Source organism: Salmo salar, chromosome 19 (assembly GCF_965601325.2).
Source record: "Salmo salar chromosome 19, fSalSal1, whole genome shotgun sequence".
NCBI lineage: Eukaryota > Metazoa > Chordata > Actinopteri > Salmoniformes > Salmonidae > Salmo > Salmo salar.
The window spans coordinates 9,119,936-9,137,873 of NC_138309.1; the positions used below are offsets into that span (position 1 = coordinate 9,119,936).

Sequence of the window (17,938 nt, forward strand, 5' to 3'; positions counted from 1 at the left end):
ACATTCGCCTCCCCTAGCTGGGTTCTGCAAACCGAACCTAATATGCAGCACCTTTTAGGAGCTGTCAAATCCACAAGCAGCTCCTGTCATTAGGCATGTACCTAAATTGGACATTGGCAGTACGGAGTCGCATTATTAAGAGAAATCCCATGCAGCCTTGTTTACAAATTCGAACACTGGAATGTGAGATGTAATCTACACCTTGATTAGGCTGATAGAAATCCAAATTATTTTGTTTAATGATTGTCAATTTGAGCGTCCGGTTCGGTTTGCCCCTAGCATAACTCGACTAGGCTAAGAGCATACTCCCTAAAGACTTTCGCTTGAAAAAAATGAAAATAAGCAGCAATATTACTGTTTGTCCCTCTTAAGCCACAATAGCTACATAGCTTCAAAATAGTCAGAATTAACGGGACACACTCTTTTCACGCCACTTCGTTACGAAGTGATATTCGTAGCAGACTAGGAGAGCATTTTTGCAAACCCTAACCATTTTCCTACCCTTAACCTGTCTCCTAACCTGCCAAGTTAATTATCCTGCTGTGTACGTTCCCCTAACTTGTTACAAAAAAGTCCCTTCCGTATCGAAGTGCCGTGAAAAGTGTTTCTCCTGATTTAATCTATCATTCATTTTTACGTTTTTGCCAAAGAAGTCTTAGTCGCGCAATTTTACATTTAACTAGGATTGATGTAGAATTTCTCAAGTGAAAAAATGTGCATGAATACTAGTCGTCTTTTCATGTTCCCACTCTTCTTAGAGTAGTACTGTTGACCAATGACCAACGAACGGACGTAGACTTCCGCTACCGAACTATGACTTGCCTCAAGCAAAAATGTTGTGCGCACGAAGAGCCGGAAAAACCCTGCTGAACACCAAAACAGTTATAATCACAAAATGTTGTCATAATATAGGCGCAAACTGTTTTGACTGGGAAGCATACGGTAAATTTGATTTTTAATCTGAATCCAGGCTAAAGAGTAAATAGTTTGGCTCAGTCATACCAGCTCCATATCTGAACAAGACCAGAGTGGAATAGATATAAACCTGTTCACTGTTCCTTGTACAGTACATTTTTACTAAACCAGTAAATGGTACTGTAATAATATTTAGAATGTTATGACAAATAGTTAGGCGATAGCTGCTAACTAACTCATATAAATAGCTTACAAGTTCAAAGGGAGAACCACTGTACTCCGAAAATGTTGGACCCAAATAGATGTTTGTTAATATGGAGGACATGATCTGAATAATGTTGCCTACTTAACTACAGATGAAGTCAGGAGAAAAGCTGTTGTTTCATATCTGACCTACTTTACTTACTAACAAACCTGTAAAATGATGACTCAGCATTCTCCCTCTCTCACCCCCTCCCTCCCTCAAACATTTTCTCTCTGACAAACACATATACCCAACATTGTGCCATCATTGACAAGGTCCCCACCAGATGAATACACAGTAGCCCTGGATGTAAATACTGTCTTTATTGAACTGTACAGAGCTGAAAGCAAGACTGAGATGACTGACAGAAGCCTGGTGGCTAGATGTGGCATGACAACAAACATTACATGGCTAAACCCACCAACAGACATATTTATTGGTGACGGCTGACGGCCTTGTCTTGGTGCTTTTAATCTCCGTCTTCTCTGTGTGGGTTATGGTGTCCTTAGTGCGGAATCTTCCGAGATGATATACAAACATTTCACAACATTTTTATAAAGCAATACAGAAAAAAAGAACATAGAAAAATTAACCATGACAACAAGCTACAAATATGGCAGTCATGACATCATCACACTGTATCCGGGTAACACCGGTATGAAGTAAACATTCGGAACGACTGATAGACGTGATAAATAAATATGAATATAAAAAATATGTACATGTCGAAAGAAAGAAAGAAAATGACTGGCGCTGACATGGGTCTGGTTCTACCACTATGGTGTTGTGTAACCGTGTTGTGTCGCCAAGAGGAAGTATGTGGCTGACTCCTGAAGGCACAGTGGGTTAAACCATTAAACACTGTACGACCAAGCCTCGAACTACCACAAAGCCTTGTTCTATGGAACGTAGGCTACACCCCCCTATGCCACCGACCCTGTCTACACACAAACACAACACTTTCAACATAAGGTAAGATGTCTAGCCTTCTCTCATTGGGTCTCACGAGACAAACTCTCAGTATTACAAGTTTCATGAGCGATCGAATTGATCAATCTTGGAAAACAAACATGAGAACATAAGACTGAAGTGTTTGGCAACGGAATACACACTGAAAGTTCCAGAGTTCAAAGTTCACTCACAGGAAGGAAAGAAAGCCATCTGCCGTGCAGAGCGTTTATCTATGGTTCCTCCATGTTTTCCCCATCATGCTTTGAGACATTCCTCTCCAGTCATCGATGAGAAGGAATTCTCGTGGATACAATCTAATGTCATAATTAAATTAAAGTAAACGTCTCTCTCATACATGTGCTATGCTTAGAAATATTACATATACTATTTGAAATGTCTTGTAAATGTAGAGTACCAATGTCGCTGAATAAATAAACATATTCAAATATAAATAAAATATATTTATAAATAAAACCTATTTACAGCATGACTTTTGGCATCCATGTTTCTGTAATAACACATGGACGGAGTGGTTTGTGGAGTGTATATGGAAAATGAACATGTAAGCGTGACCAACAGAAAAGTTCAATTTAAAAACAGATGATTTCACATAATCTGTCAGATCTCAGTTTAAAGCGGCAATCAGCAGTAGAAATCAAAACAAAGTGTCCCCTGCCTGTTTCCGTAAAAAGCTGAGGGATGGGGCTGGAGAAACTCTCAAATTCATAGACAGAGCTATGGATGCAAGGACTGACCATCCATGATGTCAACATTATAGTTATAATCATGTTTTGAGGCTATATAGTGTTTGTTTACATTTACTTTGCTTTCAGACATTGGAGTAAAACAAGCTTATATTTCAGGTTCTGATTGGGTACGACAGTTGAACTAAGCTCATGAGACATTTATAAGTTACGTTCTTCAAGAATCAATGGGTACATATAATGAATTTATAAGTCCAAAAATGGATGTAGCAACTCCTGATTGCCCCTTTAAAAAACAAACAAACAATCCTGTGCTAGTGTATGATCCAGTGGTTATTATTATTATTAATATACAGAGGTCAAATACATAGGTCAAATAACTTGAGCTGTGGTAATTGAGTTTGATTTAGTTTGGTACAATGGAGACAACAGAATAGTCCCAAAAGTGCAAACTCCAAGCTGAATCAACTACATTTTAATGTACTTGAAATATGTATTTGATCCAGATCTGTTATTATATATCTATTATGTATTCAAAGGACTCCTGACAACTCCCAAATACAATACAAAGAAGGACTCATCAGTTACTATGTACAGATTTAGTCTCTCAACGCAACATTCCAATAGACTCTCTTCTTTCTTCTGCTTTTATGAAAACAAAACTGATTTCTGTACCCCATTCTTTACCCACTTCCACCCCCTCCTCCATTCAGTAGGGACACTATTGGATGACATCTCTCCATCTCTCCTGTGATTGGTCAATAGATGAACCTCCCACTCTCCATTTCTCATGTGATTGTTGGTTAGATACACAGCCACCCCTTCTCTCTCTCTCTGTCTTTCTATTGGCAGTTAGATGAACCACTCTTTCTTTGATTCGTCGATGGTCTCTGGGTTGGGGTCTGTGCCGATGATGGTGGTGTCAGCTGATTCGCCACTGGCTGGCTCCGCCGCTTTCGACTCATTGGTGTGGTAGGAGCCCTTGTGACGGAACATGTAGCGAATCAGGAACGCCAGCGTGCACAGGATGGTGAAGATCACCACGGCAATGATACCTGGGGGCGGAGGTATAGAAGTACTTTTAGAAGTACATGTCATTTTATAAGAAAGAATATTGATATGGCCAGTTGAGGTTAGAGAACCAATTTATAGAAGCAAATTTGTAATACATTTGTTGACATCATGTATGGGAGACACATTTGGAGACACTTATCTGCAGCGGAGGCGACTGAATGCCAAGAGATCAAGATCACATCTGGACCTGGCAGAGGGTCATGTCTCTGTGGTACACCTCTTTAAAGATAAGAGATATGTGAATATGCTGAACATACCTCCTATAATGGCTGAGTTCCTGTTGACTCCATCTGGGATCACTCTCTCTTCATTAAATGGGAACTCTGCACCTGGAGACACACAGAGACAGGAAATACAGATCACATCAGCCGTACACACACACATACACACGCACGGACATGCACACACGTGCACGTGCATACACATGCACACACCACTGTCTTCCATTCAACTTTAATGAATCCCACCAGGCCAAGCTGTCCAGTCTCCCACTAATTGGCTTTTATCCCTCCTGATGGAGAAATCTGTCAGGTAGACGAGTGGAGAGAGAGCGAGCGAGAGAGGGAGAAGAGAGAGAGAGAGAGAAAGAGAGGTGACAGGGATTGGAGAAAGGCAAGAGAGAGTGGGTGGATGAGAAAGTCTGAGGGGCGACAGAAATCTGGAGAGAGGAGACGACCGAGAGAAAGAGCGCGAGAGAGAGAGAGAAGAAGAGGAGTAAGAAGAGACTGTGAGACTGATTAATCTGCTCTGTCAGTTTTGCTTCTGGCTCCTGGATCAATAGATGTGATCGACCAGAAACAGAGACAGAGACAGACAAGTAGAGACAACCATTCCACTGGGTCACAAGGAAGACTGCAGCACCCACAATATGAGAATGTGTGTGTGGTGTTGTGTACCTGCTTTTCCTGCAGAAATGTTTGTGTGTGTGTGTGGGTATCGTACCTGAGTCCAGGCGCCAAGGATCGGTGGCAGCAGACATTGGTGGGATGGTGAGAGGCGAGGCTCCACAGTTAGATTCTACCAGCTTACCCTGGTAGGACACTGGCACAGACTGTCTGTCTGTTGGTCTGTCTGGATGTCTGTCTATTGGTCTGTCTGCTACAAGGTTTCTTAGGGCTGTTTTCAGGGGTGTGACTCCGTTGAACTGGACGCGTGACAGACAGCCTATGAACCCTGGAGTGTTATAACGCTCTATAAGTGCTGGGTCTATCACTCCGGTCTCTGAGGAGAGAAAGAGAGAGAGAGAGAAACAGAGCGAGAGGGAGACAGTGGTTTGAATTTTAACAAGATTGTATTATACGATACAAAACTGTAAGGCAGCACCCAGTATTAATAGTCCAAAGCAGAAGGCTGAGAAAATGAGAAGGAGAGGAAGGAAATGTACATAATCAGCACAAACCAACTGCAGCAGAGTGTACAGTAAGCCACTGGCCACAGCACTTTCTTCCTACCAGCTATCAGACACCTGCATCAGCACATTTACAGGGAAATCATCAAGACATCACCACCATGGGATCCACACACACACACACACACACACACACACACACACACACACACACACACACACACACACACACACACACACACACACACACACACACACACACACAGAATGTGTGAGCAGGTTTTTAAATCAGTTGCAATGACTAATCTTCCCTGCTGTTAGAGACAGGAAAGAAGGGGAGGAAGAGAGAGAGACAGACAGACAGACAGACAGACAGACAGACAGAAAAGTTGGTTTGTAGTACCTTTTTTGGAAAGTAGTACCTATTCAGTATGTTAATTGGGACAGAAGAGCCCATACACTAGAGTCACAGAAGGAGACATAAGACTTAAGAGCTAGTGTAGCCTGAACCTTTAAATGCACCTTCTTCAAGGAAAGAAGAAGACACGTTATATCCAAAAAACAGAGCAACAAGGGACACAAGCCAAAGGAGTAGTCCAAGGATCCACCCAACTCAGAGGAAAAGAGCAACAAGAAAGGACACACAGCCATCATCAGGCAACAAGATCAAGGAATCCATTCAGGACCAGAGAACACATGGCCATCTCTTCTCCTTTGTTCTCCTCCATGTGGACTAGCCAAGGATCAAAGACTTTAGTATAACACTCTCAATATTCACACACACCGAGGTCTCTCTTCTCATCTTTCATTCTATTTCATTCTACATGATCACTCTCATTATGTTTGTAAATATTTTGGTTAGCGTTACGTTTTGATTGTATAAATAACTTGTGTTTGTCTTGTTATTCTGGTAAAAAAGCTCCAATTGATTCTCAAAGAATTAAGAATTATTACTAAAGAAGAAGTGTACACTACCTTACATGGGCTTATACTCTGTATATGTACTGTAGGGCCCTTTGGTTACACAACCTGAACAGGAAAAACACAGGACCCAAGTTAGAGTCTGTAGAATAGGGCCAGGAGGTTTTATGGTCAGTCAGGGAAAACTGATAACATTACAATAACACACAAACTCTCTTCACCCTTTTCTACTATCTTTCTCCACCTCCCTGCTTCTTTCACATTCTCTTTCTCTCTCCCATCTCTGTCTCTCTCCTTTCATCTTTAATCCCCCCCTTCTCTTCCTTGCTTTCTCTCGCTTTATATTTCTATTATTTTGTTGTGCATCCGCTGGTGGAGAGCTTTGAGTGTTTTGAAAAGTATTCAAAAGATCAAATGTATTGTCATTACTTTCTCTCTCTCTCTCTCTGTCTCTCGTTCCACTCCTCCTCCTCAGGCTTCAAAGAATGGAGGAGGTTCAAACGCAACGTTAACACAGAGGGGGGGGGGGGGGGGGGGGAATGCAGCAGAAAAACAGACTAACAACCTCAATCACACAGAATATTGAGTGTGTGTCTGTGCGTGTGTTCGTGTGACTGGATCTCCTCCAGACACAAGATACCAGATTTCTCTCTGCGGTGATTATGTTTGACAGATTCAGGCTAGGTATCAGTGTGTTGTTTAGTGTGTGTGTGTTTAGTGTGTGTGTGTTTAGTGTGTGTGTGTTTAGTGTGTGTGTGTGTAACTGGACCTCCTACAGACACAAGATATACAGATTCAGGCTAGGTATCAGTGTGTTGTCTGTGTTTAGTGTGTGTGTGTGTGTAACTGGACCTCCTACAGACACAAGATATACAGATTCAGGCTAGGTATCAGAGTTTGTGTGTGTGTGTTCAGATCTAAGGCACTGTCCAGAGCTGACAGATTAATTAGCCTTTGGTCATCCGTTCCAATCCCACAATGCAGTGCATGGGTGGAGAAACGCTTTTGATATCAGGTCACTGCTGATGGCCCTGTCAAAGGAGCTACACACACACACACACACACACACACACACACACACACACACACACACACACACACACACACACACACACACACACACACACACACACACACACACACACACACACACACACACACACACACACACACACACACACACCTTGTTTAGGAGAGATAACATGCTGCTTGAGAGGAAGTTTATGGAGATACTGGCTATCCAGAGAGTGTGTATGTGTGTGTGTGTGTTTTCGCTTGTGCCTGTGTTGCTTCACTGCCTCAGAATAAGCACTGTGCATGCACTGATAACATTCTCATGAATATACAATGAATATGAGTATGATTCCCCTCTTTTCATGATCTGCTTGGATTACTAAACATGTGTTCTCCCTCTCTCTTCTCTCTCAGCAATATTACTGAGCATATGCACATCTCTCAGAGAGTGGACTTGAATACTAATAAGATACTGATATAACACTTAAAGGCTCAGGCTGGTCCACTAATAGGCTGGTCCACTAATAGGCTGGTCCCAGGTATTAAGCTTTGCCATACAGGCTGGTCTTGGCATAATCAACAAGACGGATGGACGGATGGACGGACAGACGGATGGTCAGACAGACAGACAGACGGATGGTCAGATGGACAGACAGACGGACAGGCAGACAGACAGAAGGTCAAACGGACAGACAGACGGTCAGACCGACGGTCAGACAGACAGACAGACGGACGGTCAGACGGACAGACAGACGGACAGGCAGACAGACAGAAGGTCAAACGGACAGACAGACGGTCAGACCGACGGTCAGACAGACAGACAGACGGACGGTCAGACGGACAGACAGACGGTCAGTCAGACGGCCAGACGGCCAGACAGACGGATGGTCGGTCGGATGGACGGACGGACAGACAGACAGACAGGAGTTGGCTGAGGCCCCAAAAGATGGAACCATGCTAATCATACTCTTACAATGTGACACAAACATGATTGTGCCTGTGGACCAGCCTGTTCCTAATAGCCCCTCTAGGCTTAGCTCTCCAGCTCCCCTTGACCTGTAACTCCTGTTACGGCTGAATGTAGATGACCGTTCTATTTTAGTAATGACACCAGCACAATGCATCAGATCTACATCGTACCCACCAGTGGAGGCTGCTGAGGGGAGGACGGCTCATAATACTGGCTGGAACGGAGCCAATGGAATGGCATCAAACACATGGCAACCATGTGATACCATTCCAGCTATTCTGCTCCAGCCATTACCACGAGCTTGTTCTCCCCAATTAAGGTGCCACCAACCTCCTGTGATACACACCAGTTGGTTGGTCCCTTTGGTCCAATGAGAATTGATTAAAATGTATTGGGAGGGACTGCGAATACAAGAGCTGACCGGAGCTGTTATTGGGTGAGAAAAGTGGGATGATGGGGGAAAAGGGGCATAAGAGGGAGGGGTTGAGGATGAGGAGAAGAACAGGTAGAGGGAGGACAAAGGTGGAGAGAAAGGGATGTGAGTGGTTGATAGAAAGGGGGGAGAGGGGGAGAGGGGCAGTGAGAGGGGAGAAGGGGGGATGAGAGAAGCACTTAAATGGAGGGACGACCAGAGGAGAGAAAGGGTGAAAGGATCAAACAGGGTTACCATGGCAACAAATGGAAGCTTATGGCAGAACGAGAGAGTAAGAGAGAGCGAGAGAAAAAGAGAAAGTGAGATGAGAGGGATAGAGAGAGAAAGAGAGAGAGAGAGAGAGAGAGACTAAAAGGAGGATGGGTAATAATGAGAAACAAAATGACCCTAGCTGTGTTCGAATACCCATACTAACATAGTGTATACTATATACTTAATGAGTATATACTACATAATATTTTCTATTAGTTCATTTTAGTATACTGTAAACAAACAGTATGTTTTCAGTTGAGTGTGCTAGCTCTCAGCCTGTCTACCGGAACTTGATGCTGTTGCTATGTAACCTCTTGCTAGCTAGTTAGCATAACAAATGACTAGTTAGACATTTTACGACTTCAGGTGTGTTCTTAAATTCAATCTGGAGTGCCAGAGTACCCTCGTACATTCAGAACATTGTCAGATTGTCCGTTTGTAAATTCAGAGTGTTTCGCTCTCAGAGCACACACTGGACGCTCGGGCCAGGGAGTAGGGTTGATTTGAGCATTCTGATCTTACAACGGCAGTCAAGCACCCAAGCTAACGTTGGCTAGCTTGCTAGCTAGCTACTTCCAGACACAAATGAGACCACTCTGACCATTTTACACGCCTTAGCAGAGCTGGTTAGGCAGTTTTCATGTTATCCAGAGCGTTGGTGACTGTAACTGTGCTGCTGGCAACAATTTAATTACGCTTTTTTGCCAATGTTTACTGACACCGGCCATATTCAACGGGTGTTAAGCGCTCGTAAATTAATTATTCTGCGCTCTGGTACACAGACCAGAGTGCTCTGAAATCGGAGTAGATAGCCAGAGCGAATTTATGAAAGCACCCGAATGTCCATTGAGAACGCACAACGACTGTACCATTAGCTAAGCTAAGAATGACGGGCATAATCAAGTCAATAAATGCTGGGTAGTTACTGTAGTTAGATATCATATAGTTAATATACTGGCAAGTTTGATTTATAAGTAGCCAACTAACGTTAGGTAGCTAGCTAACAACATACTGCTGCAATGATATGCTATGTGCTTGCTAAGGAAAGCGTAGCTGTCACGTCCTGACCAGTATAAGGGTTATTTGTTATTGTAGTTTGGTCAGGACGTGGCAGAGGGTATTTGTTTTATGTGGTTCGGGGTGGTGTTTTTGTAGAAGGGTATTTGATTTATGTATTCCGGGGTTTTGGGGCACTGTTCTATGTTTATGTTTTTCTATGTTTAGTCTAGTTAGTTGTATTTCTATGTTTAGGTTAATGGGGGGTTGGACTCTCAATTGGAGGCAGGTGCTTTCTCGTTGCCTCTGATTGAGAGTCCTATATATGGGTAGTTGTTTGGTTTAGTGTTTGTGGGAGATTGTCTCTTGTTTTGTGTGTCTATACCTGACAAGACTGTTTTGTTGATCGTTCGTTCTTTTGTTTGTTATTTTGGTGTTCTTTTTGAGTTAAAATAAACTACAAGATGAGCATCCACATTCCTGCTGCGTTTTGGTCCTCCATTCCAGACGACAACCGTGACAGAATCTCCCACCACAAACGAACCAAGCAGCGGAGGAAGGAGCAACAGGTGGACTTCAAGGAGCAAAGGAATTTCGAGATGGACTGGCGGGAGAAATGGACCTGGGAAGAAATTTTGGACGGGGCTGGACCTGGGCACCAGGCTGGGGAATACCGTCGCCCAAGGGAGGAAATCGAGGCAGCCAAGGCGGAGAGGCGGATGTACGAGGCCTTGTACGCGCAGAGGGAGAAGCACGAGAGGCACCCCCAAGAATTGTATGGGGGGGGGGGGGCACACGGGTAGTTTGGCTGGGCCAAGGATGAGCCATAAGCCAGCTACCCATGTTTTATATGGAGGACCGTATGGAGTGGAGGGCGCCGTGTTTTGCTGAGGTGCGCACAATCTCGCCCATACGCACGCACAGTCCAGTGCGAGTTATTCCAGCCCCTCGCAGATGCCGTGCTAGAGTGGGCATCCAGCCTGGTAGGAGGATGCCTGCGCAGCGCGTCTGGTCACCGGTGCGCCTCCTAGGACCAGGCTACCCTACGCCCGCTCTACGCACGGCAACCATCAGGCCCCTGCACAGCCCAGTTCGCCCTGTACTAGCACCCCGCTCGTACAGGGCTACTAGTTCCATCCAGCCAGGACGGGTTGTACAGGAGGTGAGATCAAGACCGCCTGTGCGCCTCCATGGCCCGGTGTTTCCAGTTCCTGTCTCTCGTGCAGACCCGAAAGTGCGAAACCCCGGTCTGGCACGTCCAGTACCAGCACCACGCACCAGGCTTCTAGTGCATCAGCCCAGTCAGACTCGTCCTGTTCCCGCTCCCCGCACTAGCCCTGAGGTGCGTGTCCCCAGTCTGGTACGTCCAGTACCAGCACCACGCACCAGGCTTCCAGTGCGTCAGCCCAGTCCGACTCGTCCTGTTCCCGCTCCCCGCACTAGCCCTGAGGTGCGTGTTCCCAGGCTGATACCTACAGTACCAGCACCACGCATCAGGCATCTAGTGCGTCAGCCGCCCGCCAGTCAGGAGTCACCAGAGCTGCCCGCCAGTCAGGAGTCGCCAGAGCTGCCCGCCAGTCAGGAGTCGCCAGAGCTGCCCGCCAGTCAGGAGTCGCCAGAGCTGCCCGCCAGTCAGGAGTCGCCAGAGCTGCCCGCCAGTCAGGAGTCGCCAGAGCTGCCCGCCAGTCAGGAGTCGCCAGAGCTGCCCGCCAGTCAGGAGTCGCCAGAGCTGCCCGCCAGTCAGGAACCGCCAGAGCTGCCCGCCAGTCAGGAGTCGCCAGAGCTGCCCGCCAGTCAGGAGTCGCCAGAGCTGCCCGCCAGTCAGGAGTCGCCAGAGCTGCCCGTCTGCCCGGATCAGCCAGAGCGGCCCGTCTGCCCGGATCAGCCAGAGCGGCCCGTCTGCCCGGATCAGCCAGAGCGGCCCCTCTGCCCGGATCAGCCAGAGCGGCCCGTCTGCCCGGATCAGCCAGAGCGGCCCGCCACGCCGGATCAGCCAGAGCGGCCCGCCACGCCGGATCAGCCAGAGCGGCCCGTCTGCCCGGATCAGCCAGAGCGGCCCCTCTGCCCGGATCAGCCAGAGCGGCCCGTCTGCCCGGATCAGCCAGAGCGGCCCGCCGCGCCGGAGCTGCCAGAGCGGCCCATCGCGCCGGAGCTGCCAGAGCGGCCCGCCGCGCCGGAGCTGCCAGAGCGGTCCGCCGCGCCGGATCTGCCAGAGTGGCCCGCCGCGCCGGATCTGCCAGAGTGCCTGCCCGGAGCTGCCAGAGTGGCCCGTCTACTCGGAACCGAGGGGGTCTGCCTGTGACCCGGAACCGAGGGGGTCTGCCTGTGACCCGGAACCGAGGGGGTCTGCCTGTGACCCGGAACCGAAGGAGTCTGCCTGTGACCCGGAACCAAAGGAGTCTAGCAGCAAGCCGGAACTGAGTAAGTCTATTAATGATCTAGAACTAAAATTAAGTAACTGTGTTTCAAATGAGCCTGCCGACAGTGTGGAACGAAAGAGGTCTGCCTACGATCCGGAACGGATTAGGTCGGTCTGCATTCTGGAGGACAGTAGGCCGGAACCTGAACCACCACCTGTATAGGTGGGTTGGGGAGGGGGGGGTGTAGCACAAGTGCCGTCGGTGACGGCAGCCACCCTCCCTTCCCTCCCTTTACTTTAGGGGGATTTTTTGTTGTTGTGGTTTTGGGGTTTTTGTTTATTTATGAGGTGCATCCAGGGTCTGCACCTTTAGGGGGGGGTACTGTCACGTCCTGACCAGTATAAGGGTTATTTGTTATTGTAGTTTGGTCAGGACGTGGCAGAGGGTATTTGTTTTATGTGGTTCGGGGTGGTGTTTTTGTAGAAGGGTATTTGATTTATGTATTCCGGGGTTTTGGGGCACTGTTCTATGTTTATGTATTTCTATGTTTAGTCTAGTTAGTTGTATTTCTATGTTTAGGTTAATGGGGGGTTAGACTCTCAATTGGAGGCAGGTGCTTTCTCGTTGCCTCTGATTGAGAGTCCTATATATGGGTAGTTGTTTGGTTTAGTGTTTGTGGGAGATTGTCTCTTGTTTTGTGTGTCTATAGCTGACAAGACTGTTTGTTGATCGTTCGTTCTTTTGTTTGTTATTTTGGTGTTCTTTTTGAGTTAAAATAAACTACAAGATGAGCATCCACATTCCTGCTGCGTTTTGGTCCTCCATTCCAGACGACAACCGTGACAGTAGCTAACAAATTTTCAGCCAATATAACGTGTTAGGTAACATATTTGAAAAGTCATTAATTTATTACATTGCTCAACATTTTCTTAACATTCGTCATAATTAGTTAAAGCAATGAATTTGTATCCTCTCTCGTTGTACTTCGACTGCATATTTTCCGCCATTTTCTTCAAATCTCGAAACCATGTGAAGCCACGCCCATTTCCTGAAGAATTGCATTGTGGCCCCTAAAGTACGAAAATACTTCATATTTTGGTGAATTTAGTATGACATCCGGGAACTTTTGACTAACTATATCCATACTATGACCAATAAGCATTCTATATACTCAATTCACCTGACAAATGATATGGTTAGTGCAGTTAGTATGAGTATTACAACACAGCTCCTTTCTATACTGACCCTTGATGAGTAACACACACACACACGCACACAGCCAGTCACGCTCTCACACAATAGAGTGTAACAGACACAACACAGTCACAAAGAGAACAGAGAGATGCTACTAAAGCACACTGATCAGGGAGAGAGAGAGAGAAACAGAGAGAAAGGGGAAAAGAGAGAAGGCTAAAGAGAGGAGAGAGAGATGGATGAATGTACTGTCTAGGAGGTGGTAACTGCACCTGTCCTTGTAATGCCCTCCTACTGCTGTCTACCTGCCTACACACACACACAACTTACACACCCCTGGGAACATGCATACACGCAAACGGACACGGACACACACACACACACACACACACACACACACACACACACACACACACACACACACACACACACACACACACACACACACACACACACACACACACACACACACACACACACAGTCTTCAGCAATGCAGAAAGCCTACATGCTAGTCTCACACATAACTTCCTTATAAATACACACATGGTCACACACTGCCAGTATAAGACATACAAAACTCCCACCACAGAAGATCCTAACCCAGCCATACACTATACTGTACCATGACGAAAATTATTTGCAAACAATACCAACGAGGGAATTACAAGACTAATAAAATAAGATTCCAAAACACATTTCAATCAAACCCAATTGAAATGAAATTAATTCAATCAAATTAGAAAATGTCTCTCTCTCTCAAGCACGTATGTTCACACGTATGCATGTACACACACACACTTCTATTTTTCTTTTAGATGAAGGTAACATTACCTGTCAGACTTTTAGTCAATGTATCTTTGTAGACCCGGTTTCTTTTGTTTAGTTTTTTCTCTCTGACCGAGATCACTGCTGCAGTCGAGTGGTTCTCCTAGCCTTGTTCCTCAGATGGACTTGTTTTCTCTCTCTGCAGTGTCTGTCGTGCTATCACTGTGCAGTACAGTCCCACCCCCATTCACACACAGAGCCAAGGGAAAGCCTGGTGTCTGGATTATTGTAGATATGGATCAGGAATCCATAGTGTACTAGCCATAGACAGATCCACAGGAGGATATGAGAAAAAAGGCAAAAAAACAGATTGTGACCACACACACACACACACACACACACACACACACACACACACACACACACACACACACACACACACACACACACACACACACACACACACACACACACACACACACACACACACACACACACACACACACACACGCTGAGAGAGACCAGAGTGATATATAAAACAGATATATCAGTATTAGAAGACACACAGAGATGATCTAGACTACAGAACACACTGCATCAGCAGACACACAGAGATGATATAGACTACAGAACACACTGCATCAGCAGACACACAGAGATGATATAGACTACAGAACACACTGCATCAGCAGACACACAGAGATGATATAGACTACAGAACACACTGCATCAGCAGACACACAGAGATGATATAGACTACAGAACACACTGCATCAGCAGACACACAGAGATGATATAGACTACAGAACACACTGCATCAGCAGACACACAGAGATAAACATCACCATCCATTATCAAAATAATTAGCTTTAAGGAAATGTCTATTTCAAGCACAGTCTATACAGTACCAGTCAAAAGCTTGGACACACTCATTCAAGGGTTCTTCTTCATTTTTACTATTTTCTACATTGTAGAATAATAGCGAAGACATCAAAACTATGAAATAACACATATGGAATCATGTAGTAACCAAAAAAGTTTTAAATAAATCAAAATATATTTTAGATTTTAGATTCTTCAAAGAAGCCACCCTTTGCCTTGATGACAGCTTTGAACACTCTTGGCATTCTCTCAACCAGCTTCACCTGGAATGCTTTTCCAAGAGTCTTGAAGGAGTTCCCACATATGCTGGGGACTTGTTTGCTGCTTTTCCTTCAATCTGCGGTCCACCCAAGCCCCATATACTACCCACCACTGTGACCTGTACGCTCTCGTTGGCTGGCCCTCGCTTCATACTCGTCGCCAAACCAACTGGCTCCAGGTCATCTACAAGACCCTGCTAGGTAAAGTCCCCCCTTATCTCAGCTCACTGGTCACCATAGCAGCACCCGCCTGTTGCATGCGCTCCTGCAGAGATATCTCTCTGGTCACCCCCAAAGCCAATTCCTCCTTTGGCCGTCTCTCCTTCCAGTTCTCCGCTGCCAATGACTGGAACGAACTACAAAAATCTCTGAAACTGGAAACACTTATCTCCCTCACTAGCTTTATGCACCAGCTGTCAGAGCAGCTCACTGATTACTGCACCTGTACATAGCCCATCTATAATTTAGCCCAAACAACTACCTCTTCCCCTACTGTATTTAGTTATTTATTTATTTTGCTCCTTTGCACCCCATTATTTCTATTTCTACTTTGCACTTTCTTCCACTACAAATCTACCATTCCAGTGTTTTACTTGCTATATTGTATTTACTTTGCCACCATGGCCTTTTTTGCCTTTACCTCCCTTATCTCACCTCATTTGCTCACATTGTATATAGACTTATTTTTCTACTGTATTATTGACTGTATGTTTGTTTTACTCCATGTGTAACTCTGTGTTGTTGTATGTGTTGCTTTATCTTGCTTTATCTTGGCCAGGTCGCAATTGTAAATGAGAACTTGTTCTCAACTTGCCTACCTGGTTAAATAAAGGTGAAATAAAAAAGAAAAAACTCATCCCAAACCATCTCAATTAGTTTGAGGTTGGGTGATTGTGGACACCAGGTCATCTGATGCAGCACTCAATCACTCTCCTTCTTGGTCAAATAGCCCTTACACAGCCTGGAGGTGTGTTGGGCCATTGTCCTGTTGAAAAACAAATGATTGTCCCACTAAGCGCAAACCAGATGCGATGGCGTATCGCTGCAGAATGCTGTGGTAGCCATACTGGTTAAGTGTGCCTTGAATTCTAAATAAATCACTGACAATGTCACCAGCAAGCACCCCCACACCGTCACACCTTCTCCATGCTTCATGGTGGGAACCACACATGCGGAGATCATCCGTTCACCTACTCTGCGTCTTACAAAGACACGGCTGTTGGAACCAAAAATCGCAAATTTTGACTCCTCAGACCAAAGAACAGATTTCCATCGGTCTAATGTCCATGCTTCGTGTTTCTTGGCCCAAGCAAGTATCTTATTCTTATTGGTCTCCTTTAGTAGTGGTTTCTTTGCAGCAATTCGACCATGACAACTTGATTCACGCAGTTTCCTCTGAACAGTTGGTGTTGAGATATGTCGGTACTTGAACTCTGTGAAGCATTTATTTGGGCTGAAATTTCTGACGTGCCGTTAACTCTAATGAACTTATCCTGTGGCTCCTCAACAAAATCCAGTTTCATTATCATGCTCAATGGTTTTTGCGACTACACTTGAAGAAACTTTCAAAGTCCTTGAAATGTTCTGTATTGACTGACCTTCATGTCTAAAAGTAATGATGGACTGTGGTTTCTTTATGCTTATTTGAGCTGTTCTTGGCATAATATGGACTTGTTCTTTTACCAAATAGGGCTATCTTCTGTATACCACCCCTACCTTATCACAACACAACTGATTGGCTCAAACACATTATGGAAAGAAATTCCACAAATTAACTTTTAACAAGGCACACCTGTTAATTGAAATGAATTCCAGGTGACTACCCCATGAAGCTGGTTGAGAGAATGCCAAGAGTGTGCAAAGCTGTTGTCACGGTTGTCGTCGGGAAAGGAGGACCAAAACGCAGCAGGGATGTGGATGCTCATCTTGATATTTATTTATGAAATAAAGTGAACACCAAAATAATAAACGCGGAAAACGCACGAACAACCAAACAGTCTTGTAAGGCTCACACACGCAAAACAAGAGACAATCTCCCACAAACACTAAACCAAACACATACCCATATATAGGACTCTCAATCAGAGGCAACGAGAAAGCACCTGCCTCCAATTGAGAGTCCAACCCCCCATCAACCTAAACATAGAAATACAACTAACCAGACTAAACATAGAAATACATAAACAAGGAACAGTGCCCCAAAACCCCGGAATACATAAATCAAATACCCTTCTACCAAAAACACCACCCCGAACCACATAAAACAAATACCCTCTGCCACATCCTGACCAAACTACAATAACAAATAACCCTTAACTGGTCAGGACGTGACAGCTGTCAAGGCAAAGGGTGGCTACTTTGAAGAATCTCAAATATATTTTGATTTGTTGAACACTTTTTTGGTTACTACATGATTCCATATGTGCTATTTCATAGTTTTGATGTTTTCAATATTAATGTACAATGTAGAAAATAGTAAAATAAAGAAAAACCCTGGAATGAGGTGTCCAAACTTTTGACTGGTACTGTATTTCAGAATATAACCAGTCATCTGTTTTAAGTAGATTCAGACAGTGTGCCAGTGGTCTACCAAAAATAACCAGCCAGAAATAGACAAATAAAAATCACCTGTGGGAGGAGCAAAACAGTGAGCA

The 17,938-nt window shown here is 45.1% G+C and overlaps 1 protein-coding gene across 1 annotated transcript in view; it reads right to left on the reverse strand.

The window, feature by feature from the left end:
• Window positions 1-1,467: 1,467 nt before the first annotated feature.
• Window positions 1,468-17,938, reverse strand: part of LOC106578389 (contactin-associated protein-like 2) — a 227,629-nt gene continuing 211,158 nt past the window's right edge. The window contains exons 25-27 of the mRNA XM_045702061.2: window positions 4,831-5,109; window positions 4,146-4,217; window positions 1,468-3,869 (exon numbers count right to left, since the gene is read on the reverse strand). Of these exons, the coding sequence (XP_045558017.1) occupies window positions 3,667-3,869; window positions 4,146-4,217; window positions 4,831-5,109 (554 nt within the window). The 3' untranslated portion in view covers window positions 1,468-3,666. The remainder of the gene's footprint in view (window positions 3,870-4,145; window positions 4,218-4,830; window positions 5,110-17,938) is intronic.